Below are 24,564 nucleotides of genomic sequence, written 5' to 3'. Positions count from 1 at the left end.
AAATGAAATTCAATTCAGTTTTTCAAAATCCAAATAGGTGACTTATTTGCTACCGAATATATTTTTTTAAATGTTTCAAGAAAAGACTAAAATCCAGATTGCTATAATACATGGTTAAGACTCTAAGAACATTATTATTTCCTTTCTTGGATTTTGATTTAACAAAGGCTGTAATGCTGACTGAAACCCAATACCCATTTTTTTTTCCTGGAAATCTAAAAATTACGCTTTATGAAATTTTGGTTCTGTTGTTTTAAGACTATAGTTATTCCCCATTCATCCTTCAAGAAGTTATGTTGAATTTTATAGTGGTAGTATCTTCAGTATTAGCACTGATCTTCTCTCCTTGTCAACTTTGGAAAAACCAGGTCTCTAGGTTTTGGGAAGGCAAGAGAATTGGAAAGAAGGGTGGGAAATTGACAGAACCTTGTCAGTAGGAGGAAAGGTCCTGTTTGATCTAGCCTAATATTAGAAATGTTATCTGGTCACAGGAAGAATGAACACACGGCTCACTGTAGAGAGCCTTGCTGTAGATCAGAGGAGAGTAACAGCATGTCTCTACGGGGTTTGAATGTGACATCTATCAGCACTCTTATTGGTGTTAGAATAGTTTAGCCTAGTGAAAATGTTCTAGCTATCTTCAAATTTGTAACATATTTGTCAATAAGGTAGACATCCTGCACTTTTCCAGAAATGTGAGGTAAAGAAAGGGATCAAGGTTGGTAATAAAGAAATTTATAAGCGTTGAATATTAGAATAGGCTTGGATGTTTAGATTGGGTGTTGAGATTATTTGGAAACAAACTGAAAATCCAGTTTGGGTTCGTGGAAGGGAAACTAAGCTTGGAAATCAGGTAGCGAGTGAATGAACTTTCAGATTTTCCCTCAGGCCCAGTGAGCAGATGGTGACTTAAATATGCCAGTGGTTTGTGTGGTTAGCAACAAAAGATGGATAAATAGATTAACTTCATGGGAAGAGAACCATAAAACTTTCCAAGTATTTTTGTTTGGATTTTTTTTTTTTCTTGCATATGGCGAGAAAGGGATAAAGTGCGGGGTTTACACTCCTGGACGTTGTATAACGTGAGAATCTCCAGGGAAGAGCAAAGCGGTACTGTTAAAATTCCTTGTAGGAGCTAAGCTCTAGACAGCATACTTTTGCAAAGGCTTTTCAATTATGTAGAACTAAAAGGAAAAGTGTGAATTTAGGATGATGTCTTAAAGAAAATACTGATTTTAAAAAATTTATTTAGACCATTGATACTGCTTCCTTTTTTAAAATTAGTACTTACTAAAATTTGGACTGTTTTTAAAAGTTTCATCTTTATGTACTGGTACTATTTTTTCAAACCTTTCTCTAATGTTTTCGACACTTAATGAGATTTAAAAATGTGGATTCTCCCTCACACAAACAGTGCAATAAATGATGGTAATGGTGGTTATAGTTCTAAAATAGCCACAAAATTTACTGAACTATACCATAGCAGAGGGACACTATTTCATAGTACCTCGTTATGGATCAAATACACAGTCAGCAAAAATATAATGTGAAAAATGCAATCTCATTTGGGATTCAGAATACAGGAAACAAATTCTGCTCTTTCTTTTCCCTCTGCCCTTCTCCCTGACATACAAATACAAATCTTAAAGATGCTCTAGAAGATTTGTGTTCCCCTTTTAATCCAGTGGGAAGCCATAAATGTGAAGAGAAAATTCACAATTTAGGAAGAACCTATATAAACATGGTCTACAAAGTTGTCTTATGTGAATGAAAGAAATGTAATTTTTTTATTTTTTTATTTTTTATGACAATGGTTCAGTTGTTGGGCAAAAGAAGAAATAAGAATGAGCAAGACATCTACTTAGGGCTTTGTCATAATAGTGTCTTCGTGGTTTCAAATTTTAGTTCTGATAGAAAATCAAAAAGTTACAGATTATCACAGTTTTTTTAAAGTTCTTTATTTTCAAATGTCACTGTCACTTGATATGCTTAGATTGTCTTTAGAGTCCCCTTGAAGAAAGAGAAGCAAAATCAGAGACTGTAGCAAAAATAAAGATGCTCTTTCCAGAAGTCATTGACATGGTCTACTTGAAGTATAGTATTTGTTCACTTAATTCTTCTCTTTCACTTTTACCATGGCATTTTCCTTGGGAAATAGCGTAGGTCTGCTTTGGTGGGAGCCCCCTTTGCCTAGTTAACTGTAGTGGACTCAGAAATACACCACAGCCCAAACAAAGCTGGTTAGCATCAAAACTTCTCCAAAAGTCCTTTCTTTAGCAATTAATTCTTTTAGTGCCTGGAAACAGTTTTTTTTTTCTTTCCTAGAGAAGATTGCTTTGTGAGTGAGAGAGGAAAGATTTACATATAACACAGAAGATGGTTTTTACTAGTTAGGTGGGACTCCCTTTTATGTTTTAGCTTTGGGGCTTAGGTCTTTGTTTCAGAGCAGATGTTGGAGTGCCAGCTCCTTGCTGGAGCAGGAGAGGATGAGAACCAGATCTCATCCTCGTAGCTACCCAAGGGGTTTGTACGTTATTGTTCTCAAATTATTAACACAGCTGGCTGCCTGTACTCTGCCTTGTCCTCACGGAGATGGATGCTCTTCACAGCTAGCTGCATGTTGGGTGTACTTGTTACATAACACTGTTGGCCACACAGATCATCTCCCAACTTTTATCTGGGATGAAAGCTGAACTGAACAACGTGCAGAAACTTGTACTGTGCCAGGATGTGTCCTCACTCTGGATATAGCATTTACCCTGCATCCCTGAGGACGGGAACTACCTGTTATCAGTCTTTGAAGTCCCAACACACAGTAATGACTGGCATGTTGTGGGTGCTTAGTGACCATTTGTTGATTATAGGAGAAAGGAATAAATTGTGAAAGATCGATACTGTATTAATCTGTGAAATAAAATGTGCTTTTCTGTATTATTACAGCTGGTAATGCCACTGTCATCAAATATGAGGAAAAACCTCCAAAACCAGCATTTCAAAATGGTTCCTCAGGATCCTTATATTTGAAGCCTTTGACACCCAGAGTTCATGCACACTTACTGAAAACTCCTCCAAAAGGTATGGTCCTCATGGAGAAAAGAAGGAAGACAAGATATTTTAAGGCCTTGCCATGTAGGAAGTTAAATTTTGACAATTAGATTTATGGTATATTGAACAAGTATTTATAAAAAGTCCGTTGAATAAGGAGATATAATGCATTTTTACACCGAGGGAGCTAGTCTTGTTCTGAGAGTCAGTAGGTTTTGTAGTTAAAACTTGACACATATAAACCGGCAGGTAGATCAAAGGTATTAGGTGAAAAGATGATGTTAAGACTTAAAATATTCTTAGTGATCTAAAGTAATGAGATACAAAGGCATAGTTCACGTCTCACCTTTGGTCTAAACTGTTTTTTTTTTTTTTTTCTATTTTCTGTTCTTTGTCTTTTCTCCTCAGTATTACTACTTTATAATTGCTGTGACTATAAAGAATAACTTTCAGGCTTACATAATATGTGGTATATACTTAATATAGAATGTTTTCTTGTAGCTTATGACAGTGAGTCTGAAGCACATTAGAAGTTTCATTTGGTGCTTAAAGAATTGAAAAATTGCTTCGCCGATGGAATCATTGTGAATGAGAAACTTGACCTAGACTGTGTTATACATATTTGTATTAGAGAATTTGAAAAGCAAACATACAGAGCCTTCCTTTAGCCCATCAACCACGAATGACTGTCACATTTCTTCCATTTTTCTCTTCTACATATATAACGGTTTTGTTTCAACAAAATTCAGTGCATAGTATGTCCATGTTTCTGTCTTGCTTTTATAATTTAGTAGTATTTCATGAGACCTTTTTCATTTCATTTTATTTTATTTTTTTATTTTTTATTAAGTTCATTGAAGTGATATTGGTTAATACAGTTATATAATTTTCAGGTTTACATTATAATTTGACATTTATATATTCTATTGTGTGATTACTACTCAAAGTCAAGTTTTCTTCAGCTACCATATATATATTTACCTTTTTCATTTTAAATGGCGATGAAACAGTCCAGGTTTCCAGTGTCATGGTTCCTGGACAATTTCTGACTTTTACTTTGGCATGTAATATTGACGCGAACATCTCTGAATGTGGACATTGTTCATTGCTTCATATTCTAATTACTTCCATGGGTTAAATTGAGGAAGAATTACTGGGTTAAATTGTATGAATCTTTTTGAATTGTTAGTATATGTTACTAAATAACTTTCCAGAAAGGTGTTAATGATGAGAGATTATGTGAGAGTATCTGCTGCTCTGCATCCTCCTCTGAGTGTGTGTGTGTGAAGTATCTCGTGATAACGTGAAGTTAATTACCTAGTCAATGTTTATAAACACTTTTGTTTTTTTACTAAGTTGAAGAGAAAATAAGGCGTATATATTGGAAAAAGATTATTTAGTGTGCCCGCTGGTTTTCTTCTGTCCAGGGTCTTAAATTTCTGATGCATCAGTTGACCCCTGGTTGAGAAGACATTAGTATGTGAATCTGTGGTTTTTATTGATGATAGAACCTCATATCTACACATACACCAGTGACTCAAAAGAAATGTCTGACTTGGATCCTTTTAGAGATAACTTTTAGAGAATGAGAACTTTGGGATTATACTGATAATTTTATAGAACTGGGAACTCCAATACGTCTTGCTATTGAATTCGTAAGCTTTTGTATCACAGAGGTTTTACTTGAGTGGGAATCAATGCTTTCCATTTATAACAGCCACATATTTTAAGAGATTATCATTTCTGTAAAATTCCACAGATAGAATGTGGCAGCTGTTCCAACTAGTAATCTGCAGATGGTTGTGCCCTAGAAATGACTGTGTCATGTCAAGTGGAAACACTCGTAGTTTTCTAGCGACTTATGTTTGTAGCTGTCCCTATTAACCAATCCTGGTCATATTTATTTTTCAGCTTTGTTGATATATAATTGACAAATAAAAATGTAATATATTTGATGATTTGATGGACATACACATTGTGAAAGAATTCCCCTAGTTGTTTGGAGGGAAAGTTTAAGTGTGCTTTCCGTCCTAGCTCTTGAGCAAGTGAACTGGGTTTAATGCTTGGCATTTTTAGCAACCACGCACTGGTGGCTGTCTTTCCTGAGTCTGCCCCTTTGTGCTCTGGCAGCAGAGGAACAACATGAAGTATGTAAAGAGTAAATTTGGTTAAGGTAAAATTTGAATTTCAACTGTTCTTGACTGAAAAGTACTATAGTTTTTCCTGCCATATTTAATTTGTGACGATGAATTCGTGTCACCCTTAAACTCCCATTTTGATGTTATTTGGGATGTTATTTTATACTTAGACAACACTTGATAAAGTTAATTGTATCTCAATGATATTGCCCATTTGGAACCCCAAATTTAGATATTAATGGATTGTTTTTGAAACTGAAACCCTTATTTTTATAATTTTATGTGACATATAAAATGTGTATTTCATAAATATTTCTTTTATATTTTAGGTCCTTCAAGAAAAAATCTATTTACAACTTCTAATGCAAGTAAGTGACCACTTTAAATATGGATAGAGAAAAAGGATCTTTCTTTTTTGTAAAGTTGTGTTATCATTACAAGTATTTAAATTTATTTACAATGTTTTTTCACTAGTATGCTTCTAAATAGAATTTCAAGTTTGTGACATAAACATAACTGCTTATGACCTGGGCCAGCATAGAGTTAAATATTGGTGAGCATGATTGACAAGCCTTCTGACACAGAAGGGCATTTTATTAATAACAGGTAATTTTAGCTTATTTTTTTTAGTGATTTTTTAATGTGGTCTAAATGAAGTAGATGATATATGCTTATTCCAAAATAACTGCTATTTTAAAATTGGATAGTCTTTAATTGCTAAATAATCTCAAGACCTTTTAACAGTTCAGCAGCCTAACTTTTTTTTTACAAAATATATTCACCATAGTTCCTGTATTTCATCTATAGCTGCTCAGGTCCCCATAACACTGTTTACATTCTCTTATTTAATATGGAGTTCTAAGACAGTTATGTGGCTAAGTCCATTGAAGATTAGAACAGCAAATCACAAGAGGAAAGGCTATTAGAACACTGACTACAGTTTATCATGCATTGTGATGGTGTGGATGCTCAGGATACAATGGTGAACAAAAATGAACAAGAGCTTTGACTTTAGGAAGCTTACAGAAAGGTCAGAGAATTGCATGGATAAATATAAAATCACAATTTCAGTACATTTTAGGCAGGGTTACATATTCCTATGATAGGCCCAGTTAAAGGATGCGATCTAGTGAGGGAAACCTGAGCAGGAGGTATAGATTTCTAACCACCACCTCACCTCCTCTCATATATAGGTAGTAATTAAATAAAACAGAGTGAATGATGTTACATAGGGGATAATTAATATCCTCGATGCTGACGCTCCCAAGATGTGCTCGGTTTCCTCTATAAGGCACAGAGTGTGAGGGAATTATATCACAATTGTTAACCTTTTGTAAGTTCTTAACGGTAGAGAATACCTAGCCATGCAGAGTGATTTAAATTCTAAAGGTCCCCAATAGCTTGAGTTTGAGCTAAAACTTTTCTAATTTAAAAAACCAAAAGAAACTGTTCTGCATACATTAATAGCTTTATGTTCTTTTCTTTTAAATTTCTAGCACATCCTGACATTTAGGAGAAAAAGAGCTAATTTGCTATAGAATTACTGTTTATGTTAGAAAATCAGATAACCTTTATCAGAAAGCTAGATTGTATGATAACACTGTATTTGCTATACTAAATTGAGAAAATTCCAGAATGTTTTCCAGAGTGGCTGTACCATTTTACATTTTCACCAGCAGTGTAGGAGGTGTATAGTTTCTCCACATCCTTGCCAACACTTTTGTCTGTCTTTTTTATCATAGCCATTCCAGTGGGTATGAAGTGATATCTCATTGTAGTTTTAATTTCTATTTTCCTGATGGTTAATGATGTTGAACATCTTTCATAAACTTATTGGCTATTCGTATATCTTCTTTGGGAAAACATTTATTCAAACCCTTGCCCGTTTTAAAATTATTTGTAGTATTGTTGAATTATAGAAATTCTTTATATTCTGAATCCTAGACCGTTATCAGATAGATGATTTGCAAATATAGTCTCCCATGCTGTGAGCTGTCTTTTCACTTTCTTGATAGTGTCCTTTGAAGCACAAACATTTTTAATTTTGACGAGGTTCAGTATAGATATCTAGTTGTCCCAGCACCATTTGCTGAAAATACTATTCTTTCCATATTGAAATGTATTGTCACCTTTGTTAAAAATAGTTGGCTATAAATGTGAGGATGTATTTCTGGAGTCTTCGATTCTTTTTCATAAATCTATATGTCTATTCCTGCTAATATCACACTGTCTTGCTTACTGTGGTGGAATAAGTTTTGAAATCAAGAAGTATGAGTTTTCTAACTTGTTCTTTTTCAAGATCGTGTTGACTATTATGGGTCCTTTGAATTTCCATATGAATTTTAGGGCCAGCTTTTCAATTTCTATAAGGAAGTCAGATGGGATTTTGATAGAGGTTGCATTGAATCTGTAAATGAATTTCTGATGTTTTGCCATCTTATAATATTAAGTATTCTGATCCATGCGTATAGGATGTTTTCCCTTTTAGTTAGGTCTTCTTTAATTTCTTTCAACTTTGTTTTTTGTAGTTTTCAAAAAAATATAAGTTCTGTAGTTCTTTTGGTAAATATTTGTGTGTGACTTCTATGCTTTGGAAAGCGCCACTTCTATTGGCACTAAATCTTATATGCCTGTTTTAATCTGAATTAAATATGAAGCTTGGAAAGGCAGTCTTTATGTCTCAAGTCTATGATTATGTAAACTACTAGAAGGATATCTTTCTAACAAGCATAGTATATAATAATTCCCAATGTGTATCTCTTTTCTGCTATAGAGAATAACTATTAGCATTAGGTGTTTTCTCTGTCACGTTGTTGGACTGACATTATGCCTTATTTCCAAAGCATATAATTGACCCTTTACAAGTAAGGTTATCAGAATGGAAAATTAACTCCTGATTAAGTGAGAAAAGAAATGTAAAGTATGAATTATGTTGTGGTTTTGTTTGGCAAAGCATTTAACCATGGAGTAGAAATGAGGTATATAACAGTTCAAGATTGCCTATCTCTAATGAACCCTGAGTAATCAATGCTTTAATAGTTTCAGTGGAAAAAGGTATATTTTAAGAGGTCAGCATTGCAATTTAAATATAGGTTATGAACACGTAGTTTCCAAAAATCATAAATATGACTTTTCCAGGTTTTTCTAGTTGATAAGTTAGTTATTATCATTATTTAAGACTAACTTTGTGTTATGAGCCTGCCGAGGAAAAGTCATGGTGTGTCGTTTTTTGGAGGGACAGATTTGATGCTAAAAAGTGGCATCTAAATAGCCAGTGACATTGGGTGGATTGTGTAACCTCTCTGATATTAGTTTTCTATTCTGTATATTTGAAAGGATTGATCACTGTGGATTTTCCCTGTCGTAATATTCTATGTCTACAAAGCACCTAGACTTTTTTCATATGCTGCTTGCAAATGATCATCTTTTAGATGATAGAGAAGACATCGTTGCCTCCACATACAAACATGTTCCTCTGAGCGTTAAATTTTAAATAATTATATTATGGCTTTAAGATAGCTTTGTTTTTTTTCTTTAAGTGACAAACAGTAGTGACGATTATGTTGACCAACTTCATATCCTTTTATTTTAGTAAAATAGTCACTTAATTTTAATTGTAGCAGTTAGCTAAATTCTAAAAGTTTAGCATATTGAGGTTTAGAAATCAGCCTTTAGTTTTCTAAAATTTGTGATTTTAAATACAATTCAGAAACTTTATATCCTGTTTTGTCACTTAACATAGTCACTTTTAATGACTATTAAATTTAGCATATACAGCAATGTTTAACTAATCATCTTGAACATTTGGGGCACTTTTGTATCATATCCATAAATGATTCTATGATGAACATCTTTATAGTTATCCCTTTTAAAGCCTGGGGAAGTTTCTAGTAATAGAAACTTAAAAGTCATATAAGTAAATAAAAGAATATGCATATTCGTAGTCACTCAAACAACCAAATTGCTTTCCAAAAGCTTCATAACCATTTATACCATGATTGACAACATAAAAGAGTGCTGGTTTCACCATACTCTGGTCAACATCGAGTATTATTTTTTAAACTGTTGACTAATATAATCATTAAATATTTATAGCATTTAGTTTAGACATTAATTATTTTGAAGACAATTCCATTATCTCATAAGACAATGAAAAGGGCCAGAAAGGGAATGAACTTTTGAGACGTTGAATACTGGTTTGAATCCTGGTCTTGCCACATTCTACTTTTGCCCTGGCCTTGGGCTAGTTGCTGAGCCTCTCCAAATCTCAAATTTTTCATTTAGGAATACGGGAATATTTGAGGACTAATTTCCAGTATAGGAGTAATTTTGACCTCACAGAATTGTATATAAAGCTCTCAAATGATGGCTCCTTCTACTGCTAGGGATGGGGATGGATGATGGTAATCCTTTACAATGTTGTTATGATTCTACTGGCTAATTTTCAGAGTTCTTTTCCAGGAAGTTGGATTATTTTAAACCCTTAAAGCAGGCAGGAAAAACCAGTAAAAGTCAAGAACTAATCTCATGGGGTCTAGCTGTTGTAATTTATTTAAAGATTATGATGTTATAAGACTCTAGCCAACATTGACTTAAATAAAACTTGGTTTACTGTTTATAAGGAAGATGTGACACATGCCACATACTATTATTACCCTGGTTCTACCACACATGAAAGCTGTTTGGGATACCAAAGCACCAGAGTTGTATTTATCCAGCCCGCTGATTATTTTACACAAGATCATCAGTCTCAGGTGCCATGGTGTCTGCCATGGAAAGTAGAAAATGCACTGCTTCTTCCATATCCATTTGCTAAATACAGCACAGGGGGATAGGGTTGCTTTCTGTGTTCCTCTTTTCCACGTGTTAGGAAATGGTTGCAAGTTGCAAACCTGCTCTGATGAGGTAATACTGGTACGGCCCAGGGTTCCTCTGGTGAGTAGGGATAAAGCCATCTTTCAGCGTTGGTTTATGATTATAACTCTTCTCTCATACTTCAGAAGCAGATGCTATTTTAATATGTGATAAATTCAGTGTTTCAAATAGAGGAAAAGTATGGATTATTTAGCAAATCTTGTTGGGACAAAGTTTATCTTTTTTAGCAGGGGCTAGATCCCTACCTCATATACTACATATAAGTAAGTATATTCCAGAAAAGGGCTTTCCAGGAACATAAGTATAAAAGAAAAGATTAATGGTTATGACAACAGAAGTTTAGACTGTCTGCCTTTGTCAAAAGCATTATAAACATGGTGATAGACGTTAACTATAACTAGACTTAATGTGGTGATCATTTCACGTTATATACAAATAGCGAATCATATTATACACTTGAAACTAATATAATGTTATATGTCAAGTAAATCTCAATTGAAAAAAATTATAAACAATATTAATAAGCAAAGTGGGACAACATATGCAGCATGTTTACTCCACATGGGGCCTTTTCAAATCAGTAAGTTAAAGACGACTCCACAACAGAAAAATAAATGGACAGACACAAAAGAAGAGATGTGGAGGGCTAAGAAACATGAAAAAAGTTTACAAAAAGCTAGTTAAAATAACATGCTATCAGTTCTTGTCTATTTTTAAGAGTAATCATGATTAGTGATTGAGTAAGGAACAGGTGCCTCGTACCTACTACTAAGGGGATTATAAATTACAACAGCCTTTGTGGAGATACTTTGGTGATGTGTAAGAAAAGTCTTCTACCCAGGAATTCCATTTATCAGAATTGATTCTAGGAAAATAATTGACCTACTTACTGCTTTTCAGAATTATTTATAAGTGGGAAAATTGGAAATGACCTAATGATATAAACAACGGGTATTAATGTATAGAGGTTTATTCAATGCCATGAAAGATAAGTGTGAACTTTTTAGTTTAATAAGTTTGTTAAGCTTATATCAGTTACAAAGCATTATGATATTCAGATATATTAACTCTTTAAAAAAATTCTACAATGACCATTTTTTTGTTTATTTTTAAAACAAACATTGTATAGAGCTAGAACATTACCACTCTTATTTTGGAAAACCAGATAAATTGATGGTACTATCACTAATCTTGGAGAACTTATAATCTCGTGGGTGGGCAAGGATTGAAATTTTTTCTAATTATTTTATTTTTGATAATTGTATCTTACAGGAATTATTTTTTGTACTAAGGAACAAGACATTATGGGGAATAAAGTGAACTCTGAATTGAACTTTCTAAAATTGGAATAGAGATTGTAACATAAAACCATAAAGATTATGAAAATGAAGAAAATGTGGCTATTAGTGTGTTAGGGAAAGTAAGGAGATAAACATTGAGACTGATACTCCATATTAGGGTTCTAGGAAGATGGGTTGGATAGAGAGGCTTAAATATCAGTCTTCTCCAGATTCTTCATAATCATTAACAACAACAAATAAATTGGTGCACTTCCTAATATCTATGCAGCACCCCCCCACACACAGCACGTGCCAAAATCATGTCTAGAATCATAACTGATTGTTTTTACAATCAAGTCACTGATTACACGCACGCATACCCTTTGCTCAGATGACAGTGGAGTCTGTGATTCTCTTTTGAATATACTGTGATTTCACAACACACTGACCTGCCAAACACTTGAATTAACCATATTGCGTTTTCTTTTGCTTTTTAAGCCTTACTAAGGACTTTATACAATTTTTTCATTGTTTTTATTTGTGTCATTAATAGAAACTCAGTATATTTCACAGGCTTTTTATGAAACTATTCTGTCACTTAAATTTTTTAAAAAGTTTATTTTTCTGCTTCTGTGATCTTTGTTAAAAATAATGGGAAAATATAGAAACATATAGCAGAGAAGTTAAAAATCAGGCCTACCTCAACTCCTAGAGCATTGTCGACATTTTGGGATATTTGCTTCAATATTCTTTGTTCTTTTTGTTCCAAGTTGAGACCCTACTAGGCATGCAATTTTAAATCATGGTTTTGTTTTTCCACTGGACATCTTAACACAAGCTTTGCAGTACTTCTTAAAAACTCATTCTTAATTTTTATATCTGCAATTATGTTGTCCTTACTTAGGTACCAAAAGTTCCTTATACTTTTCCTTACTGTCCTTGGTGACCGTTATCATGTTCTCTTAAATCTGATGAAGACTTTGTATAATAACAAATATGGAACTTTCTTATCTTTAGGTACTTCTATATTTAATTCAATTTCAGAAACTAAACATAGGGCACAAATGATAACAGCTAATCAATAAGTAATCAAAGAATCTTTCTGAGCCCATTTTAAAATCTGTGCTTCCCTAACCCCCTGAAGTATATGTATTTAAAAACTCTTGTTATCCTACAATAGTTGCTTATTTGATTATTTAAATGGGTGGATATATATAAAGTGTTTCGGAAAGTGCTTGGCACACAGTAGATTTTAAGAGTTAACTTTTAGATTGTTAAGGCTGTCCCTTTGCTTTGGCTCAGGGGCACTAAATTGCCACCAGGGGGCAGACTATGTTTAGGAAAGACTCGAAACCCAGTTTGAGCTGTTTTTAGTCTTAAATCTAGTACACCTTTCTTTTGTGTGTGGATACTTTGCTGTACAAACAAGAACCATTTCTTCTGAATTTTGACTTTTTTTTTTGAATGGCGCCATTTCTCTTTATTTTTGCAGTTCCTTGCTCTGCTGTTAGATAAGATCATTAGCAACATTTACTTTCGTTATATGTGGTGTAGCTTGTAAGTGGTTCAAGTAAAAATTTTAATGAATATGATGAATTGGTAGCATGTTGCTAGTTTCTTCTCAAGAAGTCTAAGCTAAAAGATCTCCTCTTTAACCAGGATAATTTAGAGTTTACTATAATTTAACCCCCACCTCTACCCCAAATCCTATATGGAGTAATGCCATGTCAATTTTTAATATCTAGCTTTCTTCTCTTTACAGTTGTAATGCTGGTTGGCATCTTAGTTTTTACAAGTTTTTCGAGGGATGGGATAAGTTGTTTTTTGATAATTATCTGTGATAAAGTGGAAAAGCAACACCTAAATGTATTTTTTTTTTTTAACTTTAATTTCATAGTTGTTTGTGCTTCAGTCGCCGTGGGTGCAATGTGTTTACAAGATCCACTGTCTGAGTATGGACAAGTTATATCTTTTCCACAGCTAACCCTTTACAGGTTATTGAGTTTGTCTCTCTTGACAGGTACTAAAATGGCAGGCTGGGATTTGGGTGAAGATGAAAAAGGAATTATTAAAAATTCTATTTCCTGCCTATCTCCTTCCCTCTTCACACCCTAAATGCTCTGTAAAATTTCTAAAATAGTAACTACTTCCTGTACATTTTAATAACAACTAATAAGATTTATAGTTATCAATTTTTACATTTATTTCTGTTACTGAGTCTTATTTTTTAAGGAAATCTTAGAAACAAGTGATCATGTTTTACATATTGTTTTCTTATACATTTTTAAATTTAAAAAATTTTAGGAGTTTGGGCTTTCCTGGTTTAATAATATTAGCTTTAACTCAAGCATATTTCCAAGTGTAATTTTTTTATCTATATCTTTATCTTTCAACTTTTTGTTTTCTGCCATCATATTTAATGTACTTTCATAAATCACTCTACTAAAATAAACATTTAATAGATTCCATTAAAAGATACATATAACTGTACCCCTTTTCATGTTCCTAGGAACATTACTATGAGAGGCCACCTGATTTTCTATAAATGTAATTAGTCAAGCAATAAGTGTAGTCCTTAGAATACTGCTGGTCCGAGTGACTAATTTTTATTCCTCTGAAACTATTATACCTGCTAGAGAAATTGAATTAACCTTTTATTGTTGGTTATTAGTGAGGCCCTCAGAACATAAGTGTTGGAGTTGAACTTTAACCACTTATCAATCTATCATTAATATGGAAATTTTATTAAAAATAATACTTAGAAACATTTATTGCTTGAAGTCACTTTTAAAAATTTTATCCAAAGTGTAAGGTTTCTATGTAGGTTTATTTATAAATAATCTGAAAAAATGCCCAGTGTTATTAGTGTGAATATAATTAAAAATTTTTAAATCAGAACAGATTACTTTCATGAAATCTTAATTTTCTTCTAATTACAAAATAAACAATGAGTACTAGAAATAGTTAATTTCCCTTAATAATCTTCCTAGTAGTCACAGAATCTGTAACATTATTGGTCGTTATGTAAAGCTCCTAAGACCACCTACTTTCTCCTCCCCTTTACCATCTCTGATGAAAACCATAACAACCCATAAGCATGTGCAGCGTGATGTAAGTCACAGGCTGCTCACTGCTGGATCTGCTAGGAGGAGATTTTACTCAGAGGACGAGCATTGTTTTGGCAACATCTGGGAGAGAAAACGAAAGCCAGAAACACTTGCATAGCTCTGTTTTTTTTTTTTTTTTCCTTTGTGTATGTGTGGTGGAATGACAATTGCTATGTAGACATGTTTTCTCTCGCTGTATTTCTTGGCCTCGGGGAGTGCTGAGTTTAAAAAGGCAGTATGTGACAGTCCATGGAAGCTGTTTCTTCTGTGAAATCTTTCCACCTGTTCTGAAGACATGTTGTTGTCTCCTAAATTCTCCTTATCCACCATTCACGTACGTCTGACTGCCAAAGGATTGCTTCGGAATCTTCGACTTCCTTCAGGGTTTAGGAAGAGCACTGTTATTTTCCATACAGGTTTGTGTTGCATAGATCTCTGTTTAGTGTTGCATGGGGGACATCTTGATTAACTTGCAGATGTTTATCAGAAATTTTTAAAGGAGATAAATAGATGGGGGGGGGGGAGTGATCTCTATAAGAGAACAAGGCTTAATTTGTAAAAATAAGCAGTTTTTTCCTGCTTCAACACATAAATATTTGGGACTTTTTTTGCTTGCAAGTAGATCTGTGTTTGGTTTGATTATAGAAAGCAGAATTGTTGCCTTGGTTCCCCCTAGCTTTCTTCTCTGACACCAACCAAATCTGCGAAAATCAACACCTGTTAAATTACATTTTTCTTCAGATGATTTTGGATATAAGACATAAGTAAATTAAGAAGAATGTTTTTCTTTCCCTTAAAGTAGAAGATGAGACGAGAAGGTTTTTGTAGTTTTTCATTATATGATTTCTCACTGAGATTATGATGTTAGTTTAATGTATCGAAAGATTTCCAGATTCTGAACATTTCTGAAATAAAACATCCTAAGGGATGTGGAGAGGTAATAAGTGAACCACAAATTAAGTTTTCTAGGCCTCTTAGTGAAAATGTTTGCAATCGCAAAAGACTGCCTCCACTGTTTATGCTCATATCTGCTTTTTCTTTTCTGTACCTAAGATAGAAATAAATGCACTGTATATTTTGGGCATATGTAAACCTGCGTGGACTTTGAGGGGATTCAGTAGCCTCACATTGCTACTTGTTCTGGATGATAATTGCAACTGTGGTAAATTAAGTTGCTTTTATGCTATAAAAACTGGAGTGCTATTATATTTGATTTTGGCTGGTTAGTGTTAACTGAAATAGGATTGTTGGTGTATGTAAATAGAAGATTTTTCTTATTTCATATGCATGTCAGCCTTTAAATGTGTCTTGTTTTTCATCTCTGTCTCTAGTGATTTTGTTTTCCAGCTGACTGTTTTTAGTTTTCCCAGAGGCATCTCCCTTCTCTGTGGGATAAGTCTCATTTTTTCCAGCACCTTTTCCTCATGTTTCGTAACTTCCTTTGACCTGTCACTTGAGATTTTCCCTCTCAGTCTGAGCTGACAGGTAAAGGTAAACGAGGTAAGTTAGGAGGTAAACGGTGGCTCTATTTCTTTCAGTCTAAATGCCACTGTAATTTTTTTAACCTTAAAAAACAAAAAGATGAAAAAAAAATATTAAAAGGTGCCCTATATTTGTAATAACTTGTGTGATCTCAAATAGCTCCAAATAACTTTTTAACTTAAAAAAGTAATCCATGCTCCAAATTAAAAAGAAAAACAGTGCAGAAGGCTGCATAATTCCACGTGAGCTTCTTTGGTACCCAGGCCCCTGCACCCCACAGAGGCAGCCACTTTCAGGGGTGTGTGTAGATTTTTCTGGTAATTTTCTAATCCTACATAAGCCTATGTCGATCTTTTATAACCTTTTTTGTTATACAAAAAGGGAAGCATACTATATATGTTCTTCTATAGCTTGCTTTTTAAAGTTAATATTCCTTAGATTTTCATCTTAACACATGTTTATCTCATTCTTTTTAATAGTCATGTAATACCCCATTTTCAGGTGAGCCCTCATTTATTTAACCCATCTTCCATTAGTGAACATTTTAGGTTGTGGTATTTTTTATGAAGCAAGATAGCTTTCCAAGGCAGCCTAAGCAAAAGAAACAAGGCCTTCATTGCCAGAATTTAACAGGGGTATTTCGGCTACATTTTATTTTTAGAAGTTATATAAAAATATTCTTAAATGTTCTTTTGACTGCAGTCATGAGCTATAGTGCAGTTCGAGGTGATCTAGTTTGCCTTATCTTCCACCAAGAAGGTGGAGGCCCAGAAAAGTGCACTAACTTGCCCAAGGATACACAGCCTTGGCAGAGACAAAACTAAAACCTGGGACCTCTTTTCAGCAATTTGGCTTATAGATTTTCCTGGCTGTGAATTTTGCCGTAGTTCTTTTAGTTGTAGTGAACTGTAGTGATGAAAAAAATTTTGTAGTAGGAAGCATATTAAAATTATGTGCTATATATAATTCTACGTACCCTCCCCGGCCCCTCCCCTTCCCCCAGTAAGAATCTTTTGTGAGCTTATCCATATTACATAACTTTAAGGTCTAAGAAATCTTCCAATAAAATGGATATTGAAGCCATTGCGTATTCTTATCTATGTGGGTTGTAAGCAGTAGCTTGTGTTTGTAATTCTTACTAAAGGAAGTGAGTGGTGTTGGTGTTGGTTGCCATAGCGCCAGTGGTGTTGACCTGGATTCCAAGAGTCTGAACTGTAGCCTTGGTTCTTGTAGTAACCAAGTGAATGTGACCTCAATCACTTAACTATACAGGGTAACAAAATAAAGGAATCGGATGAGATAATTTCTGCGATCCCTTTAATCTAAGAGTCTGTGACTTTTCTGGCTATAGATTAAAAATCCTAGATATATTACTGGCATCTGAAAACTCATCTTTCTAACCTAATTCTCTACTTCCAAACTCAGTTAATATTCCTAATTTATTTCTTTTTATGACACCATGTTTTCCCCTTATCCTGTTGTCAAATCTCAGTTGCTTTTGAATCAATGCTCTTCTTCATTTATCCAAAAGTAATTAGTTGCAAGAATTCACTCTGTCCTTTGAAATCTCTATTTGTTTTTATCATCTGCCACTACACTATTTTATTTGAGGCTTTATTATTAGGCCAAAGCATTGAAATTGCTCTTATAAGTAAAAAAATTGTCAAATATTTCATATCACCCAACCTCTTATTTTGGACTGTTTGAAGAATTTTATATTTTTGGTCTTTGCCACCAACCTTTTCCCTGCTTCTAAGCTGTCTTTCATATTGCAGGATTCATTCATTTATTTCATAAATATTTATTAGACATGTACTGTGTGTCAGATGCAATGCTAGATGCTAAAAATATAGCCAGAACTAAGTTGCATATGGCCCCTGCCTTCACACAGCCCACAGTTTAACAGAGAAAGACATAGAACATAAATAATCATGGTACAGGAGAGACTAGGCATCCAAGCAGCTTCTAGTAGGTGAGGCTAAATTTATCCAGGTCTTTCAGAAGTACCATTTGAGCTTGAACCTCACATATGTGGAATTAGCCAAGAATAAAATGTTCCAAGCTGAAAAAAGAAACTGCGAAAGCCTGGAGGTGAGGGAGAAGGTGGCTTCAAGAAAATGAAGGAATTTTAATATGTCAGCATAGATTATGGAGAGAGAGGTGCTAACAGTAAGGATTGAATTTTAGGGACCCAGACAGAACAGGTCCTGTTATTGAATCATTACACAGGGCAATGTGCATGTTAGTGTATTGTTATTGTGTGGTGTCCATTGTTGTTGGATTCAGGATGTAATTTTCTCTGTAAAAAGGAACCAGAGAAGAGAGTGAATTTGTCAAGAGTTCTGAATGATATTGCAGGGTTGTCAGGTGTGGATGAAGAGCTCAGCATCAGGGAAGTGCTAACATCTTCTAAGAAGTCCAGAAATGATTTCACTGACTTGCCAAAGTGCTGGCAGTGGTCTGTCTTGCCAAAGCATTCAGCTCAGTCTATTTTAAAATTCTGCCTCAACATATTAGTTACAATTTTTAATGAGTCAGTGGAGGGGAAAGAATCTTCTAAGTAGAATTTTTTTTTTATTTGCCACCAGTTTTATTAGAATTAAATTTTCTGAAATGCTGGAGATACCTATATTATTCTGAAAAGTGCAGTTTTGAACTTCAAAGAGTTGGTGTTCTTCTTGATTCAAGTGAAGGCACTAAAAAGAGTTATTTTTGCTGAACTAATGAGATTAAAAGCAATTACTATAGCAAAAGGGAAAGATTTATGTACATATATGTTGAGGAAGGGTAGGAGAACTGTTATTAACTGAGCAAAATATTTTCATTTACTTGAACCTAAAGAGGACTATATTGACTAGATATTTAGTAAGAGTGAGCAGAATGTGAATAAATTTGTTTAATTAAATGTCATCAAATTATGTTCTTATGTTTGGTATTCATTTTTGAGACTGTCAAGGAGAATTGCTTTTAGCTGCAGTTTGTTCAGACAGCTTAACTAAGAAGTAGCTTATTTGTCTCACCTAAAAAGAAGCAGTTTTGATGTTGTTCAGTGGCTCAGTAATGTCAGGATCAACATTTCTGCTGTTTTCTTAGCACTTTCCTCCTCACCATTGCCTTATGATCTCACAATGGCTGCTCCAGGCAGGAAAAAAAAAATTAGGGGTAGTGCCAGATCACTAAAGCTTACATCTCATTGGCTAGACCTTAGTCACATGGCTATCTCTCCCCTCAAGGGAGTCCAGGAAATTGAGTGTTTGACTTCTCCAGTCTCTGTAGTGCTTGCCGGTGTAAGAGGGGTTATAGTCTTTTTATAGTTTCTGCCCCAGAGAAGGCAAAACAGTTGTTTCTCAAAAGCTAATATTGGGTGCTTATAAACAAGGAGAGTACATCGTTTAACAAGTCGAGTCGTGAAACAGATCATGTTATTTTTCTCTTTTATGATATAAATGTCTTTTGATAATGCTCACCTATTTTGAATTATTTCTTTTAAATTCTTTCAAGTCATTTCGTTGTTTGGAAATATACATTCATTGATTTTTGTCTCTAAATGAATTCAGTTAGAAAATAATGCATTGTGAAAGATTGTTCTCAACTTTGAATGTGGCTTTTATGCATTGAAAATCTGTTAAAAGATTAATATTTTACTAGTAGTGTGTTTATGGTGCACATCCTATTCACGTATTGTTAAGGTGACACTAAAAACCCCAATTTCTCTTGTTTCTCACATTACACAATAAGTCAATGAAGCCATTTTAGAAAATGTCCACCAAAAAAACATATATTGGAATTTATGTATAAAAAGTTAAAAGAGTCAGTCATTTTTAGAATACAAATGACATCAAATGGACCAAATTCAAGAATAAGAGATGAGAGCTGTAACCTTCTACCACTCCTTGATTATTTTATTGTGAATCAAGATTCTTCTTTTTGGCTTTTTTGATAGCAATCTTGAAGATTTTGCTGGCCTTTTGCCACATTGATATGCATTTACTAAGAACTAGTGTTGCAATTGGCATTATGCTGAAAACATTCTGTCAGATTAGTACTAAGCTCCTTCAGCTATGGTGGTCTGATAGTTACAATTTTGCTATCACATGAAAATGTCCCCTTTAGTAGTTAAAGCAGTCTATTTAAGAAGGCAGTGAACTGTTAAATGAAGTTTGATTCATAATAGTTAGTATTTTGAAATTTTAAAAAGTTTAATGTTAAAAAAAGTACACCTTAATCTCACAGGCTTCAGATAGCTAAGGCTGTACTGCACTAAATTGTTTTAATGTATTTTGTCAAAATGGAAAATAAACCACACATTACGGTTTGGATTTGGATTCACGGTGGGAAGTTTGGCAGTGTTTTTCATTGGGAGAAACCGGAGGAATACAGCAAACTATATATAGTTAACCCTCGGACAGCAAAGAGGTTAGGAGAGCTCACCTCCCCCCGCCCCCAACTTGCCGTCAAAAATCCATGTGTAACTTTGACTCCCCAAAAACTTTACTCACAGCCTACTGTTAACTGGAAGCCTTACCAATAACAAACAGTCAGTTTACATGTTTTGTATGTTATATATGTTATATGCTACATTTTTAACAAAGTAAGCTGAAGAAAAGAATGTTAAGTAAATCATAAGGAAAACATATTTATAGTACTGTATATATATATTGAAAAAAATCTGCGCGTAATTGGACCCCCGCAGTTCAAACCGTATTTCAGATAATTTTTTTAAATAATGAAGAACGGATTCAGCCTACAAATGAAATCATACAGATTATTATACTTTTTTGCTAGCTCTAAAGCATGTTTTAGAGCTAAAAATGTTTTATTAATAGTATGTGCACATTACTTGTTTTCTTGAGTAAAAAGACAACAGGTGTGGTTTCAAATGTAACCTATGTTGAATATCGTTTTTCTGTATTTGTCTTAGGTGATTCTTTGGGTTAGTTTAGCACATGGGGGTTCTTTTTATAAACAGCAGCAATTATATAGCTCTGGGGAAAAATGAAGACTACTGGAGCTTTCTTCTGGGTGTGAGGCTAGCCTTTATCCTGTTGTTTCCTGATGCCCTGAATTTTAGGCACCTCTCTTTTAAATTGCTTTTCCTTAACTGGTTAGTATTTTGTGAATAACATGTTCTTTTCATTTAATATTTGTTGATGGAAATTCCTAGTATTCAGTGTTTTCATTGGCTATTTAAATTTTTGTGCCTACTATAAGATAGTCTGTTGTCTTTAATACACAATAAGGAAATTTTTTTTGACTCCCTTGGTTCATTCTAGGGATCACCCCCACCGCCAGCTCAGTGCCTCTGTCTGCATGATTCAGCCATGCTGCTTTGATGGGGGCCTATTTAACAACATGTGATTGCAACGTGGCTGCAGTGGTTAGGGACCCCACCTATGGCTATAAAGTACCTGTCTCCCCACAGGGCACGGCTTTCCCGGCATAACAGTGACATCAGCTGAGCTGGCTAAGTCGCAGAAGAGATGGCATTTAAGATTTTAAAGCACTAACTGTGCCGGAGGTAGGCATTGCAAGAAGGACCTTGTAGATTTTTCATTCTCATTTTGGAATCAGTTCTAGTGGAGACTGAATGTTAATCTTGGTGCTGTATTCTTCCGTGTGTTAAATAAAAAAAGGACACCTTACTGGTGATGTCATCAATACTGAAATGAAAGACACTGCTTGCAGAAGCAGGCTTCGCGACGCCGAGCAGTTTTTACGTACCCATTAAATTATGATTATTAAAGTCAAAATGATCAGTAAGACAAAAACAAAAATCAAGTCTACACCAAGGCTAGTATTTAATATTTTAGGTAATTTTTTTAATAATAAAGGGGGAAAAGCCAGTCCTGGTGGCTGCCAGTCCTGGTGAAACAGCGCCTCACTCATACCAGCAGGAAACCTGGCAATTATGTATTTTATTCCTTTTCTTGTGCCTCTGAGAGAAGACCTATCCAGTATGTTCTTGTATGTTGTGAACAAGTCTAACAAAATATATTTGTTTCCTAATTTAAGACAAAATAAACGTTAAGATTTTTCCTCTACTAAAATTTTGATGATTAGAAAAAAAACATTTTCATTCAGTATCTTTGGAATTTTAATGTGACAGGCCTAAAATTTTATTATTTGCAATTTTTCTGTTTCATTTATATAGTGTGCTCTTTTAATCCTGACACAAATCCATAAACTGAACATATTAAGGTAGACCTTTAGATAATTTAGAAAGCCAATTAATTGAGGGAGGTAACACCTTCTTAAAAAGTTTTTCCAAATGTAATGTGTTTCTATTAACTTCCCTTTGTAGTTAGTAGTCCATTTAAAGAGCAGGAGGAGTCTGCTTTTTTTCCCTGCCAGCTGCTTGGAAAATGTTTAAGGTCAAATTTGATTGTTTTTTTCAGGAAAAATTATGGAAGCATATTTATCCTGAAATAGTTTTCCACAGAAATATGCCTTTTAAATCTTGGATATTCTAAAGTCCTCCTCCCCCACCCCCCACCAATAATTGGCTTGGGTAATTTAAAGTCTAAACACCATGCTTTGCTGAGCTCGAAATGTTTCATATTAAAGTAAATGCCATACCTACTTAAAAATAGAAAAATACTATATGTGAGCTCTTAGAGTAAACAAATAACGAGAGGAACACAAAAAAAGTTTATGCAAATTTAAACTAATGATGCCATGAATATATTTTTTAAATATCTTGATAAGATTGTACAGGTTACTGTGGGTTCACTGTTCCATAGACACAACTAGAAAGTGTGTGTTAACAGTTGCATGTTAGGGGCAATATTCGGGCCAAAGGGAAAGAAAAAGCTTGGTCGCTCCTCAGGAAAATAACATGGCAGACAATTAAATTTGGAAAGTGTTATGGAGCAGGTGAGTTAGGAATAGACTTTCTTTGGAGAGTAAAGAGCAGAGTGATAGGGAATGCCACAGCATCTCCTCACCATGTCCCACACCAAACTCATCCCCTCTCTCTGCCCTCTCAATTCTCACGTGCTAATCCACTCCTCATTGGGTTATTTCCTGGCGGGAAACTTGTGACTCACCCTGGATTCCCCTTGATCCAACTGGTCACTGAGTCCTCCTTTTCTGCCCCATGAACACATTCACGTTTTCTCAACTGTTCTCTCTGTCACTGACCCACAAGTTGCTCCTGCTGGGCTTCCCTCCGGCCCGCCCTGCTTGCCTGCTCAGATCTTCCACAGTGCCCCCGGGCCCCACTCAGCATCACTCTGCATCTCCTACAAGTTAAAACCTTGTACGGCACACGTGCTCTAGCCCCATTTATGCTTCCAGCCACTTCATCTTGCTGTAACTTCAAGAGTCTGACTTTCTTGGCAGCACTGGTGGCCATAGGGTCTAGGGCCACCTATGCGTCTCTCTGCTTTTGTGTTTGCCAACCTTTTCTCCTTGTCTGTCTGCCAAGTGTTCAAATGTCCATCCAGACTGTCTCTGGAACCCCCAAGATCTAGGTGTTTCTCCATCTGTACTCTCACAACACTGTAATTCTGTTATGTATTTATCAAATCATATTGCCATGGTTGATAGCATATTTCTGTCTTTGCTACGAAGAAGTTCCAAAAATCAAGGACCAATTTGTTAAGGAAGGCATCCAATAGACACTTACTGGGAGAACAGTAGTCATTTGGGTAATCACTTCATAACTGGATACTCCCTCTTATTAGAACACATATTTCACAATAATTTTAATGCTTTATTTTCATGGAATACACCAGGGTAAACACCCAATATTTAATGCTGAGGAAACACTGACTGAAAGAACTTGTATACAGATAGGTGTTCCTATTAAGGCATTTAGGTGTATAGGTTCAGATTAAGGCAGAAAGAAGTGACTTGGTTGTCCAGGGTGCTGGTAGCAATCTAGAGACACTCACTAGTCCGTTAGTTCATTATCCATTTTTTATTAATCCACAAACAGTTTCCGATGCAGAATCTAGTAGAAAGCCCGTACCACCAAATGACTCACCTTCAGTCAGAGAGGTAGGTGTTATGGGAGTTTGACAGGAAGAGATTAATACTTGGGGAAAACAATTCAGCAGAGATCCTTGGTGTCTTCATGTATCCCCCATTCTCCAAGGCACCAGGGCCAGTCCCCCCACCCCACAGTGATGCTGTCATAGTAAATTTTAATAAATAATTGGTGAGTAAATGAGTAGGTCAATGCATATACAAAAAAACTAGGCAATATTAGTTTCCACATTCTGTGTTTTGTGTTTCATGATAGCCAAGGCACTCTCCTAGTGGGTCTTATCTCTAACTCAATTCTAATATTCAGAAACCAGTAGATTCAGTAAATGCCTTTTTCGGCCTTAGGATGGATGTGTAACCTCAGCAGCTAGTATGTGATGATGGTTAGTCCATGTCTGTCGACAATTGTGTTTAGCCTTGAGATGGGGATTGATAGCCTGAGTGACTTAAAAAACGGGTCCGTTCCTCTTTATCTTCTACTTTAAGAAGATGATAAGTGAGTTTATTAGGCTGGTTTTAAATTTTATTAAGGTTTCTGCGTAGAAAGAACAAAGATAGCAAACAGTGTAATCCAGCTGTTTTTCAAGCAAGCACATGGATTTGATTCAGGACTTTTGTTTTTTTGGTGGATGTTTGTTTCGTTAGAAT

The 24,564-nt window shown here is 34.8% G+C and overlaps 1 protein-coding gene across 11 annotated transcripts in view; it reads left to right on the top strand.

The window, feature by feature from the left end:
* The window catches only part of MTUS1 (microtubule associated scaffold protein 1), a 132,613-nt gene that overhangs the window by 69,008 nt on the left and 39,041 nt on the right, over positions 1-24,564 (top strand). For 10 of the 11 annotated variants that reach the window (XM_016129939.2, XM_016130015.2, XM_016129969.2 and 7 more), the window contains 2 exons: positions 2,941-3,075; positions 5,513-5,551. In XM_016129939.2, the coding sequence (XP_015985425.2) occupies positions 2,941-3,075; positions 5,513-5,551 (174 nt within the window). Of the gene's footprint in view, positions 1-2,940; positions 3,076-5,512; positions 5,552-14,262; positions 14,862-24,564 lie in introns of those variants that run through there. The other variant, XM_016130006.2, reaches the window with a different exon arrangement.

The sequence above is a fragment of the Rousettus aegyptiacus genome, unplaced genomic scaffold, assembly GCF_014176215.1.
Source record: "Rousettus aegyptiacus isolate mRouAeg1 unplaced genomic scaffold, mRouAeg1.p scaffold_m13_p_11, whole genome shotgun sequence".
Lineage (NCBI taxonomy): Eukaryota > Metazoa > Chordata > Mammalia > Chiroptera > Pteropodidae > Rousettus > Rousettus aegyptiacus.
The sequence above is the reverse complement of the archived record's forward strand: the minus strand, read 5'-3'. Positions and strand labels throughout refer to the sequence as shown.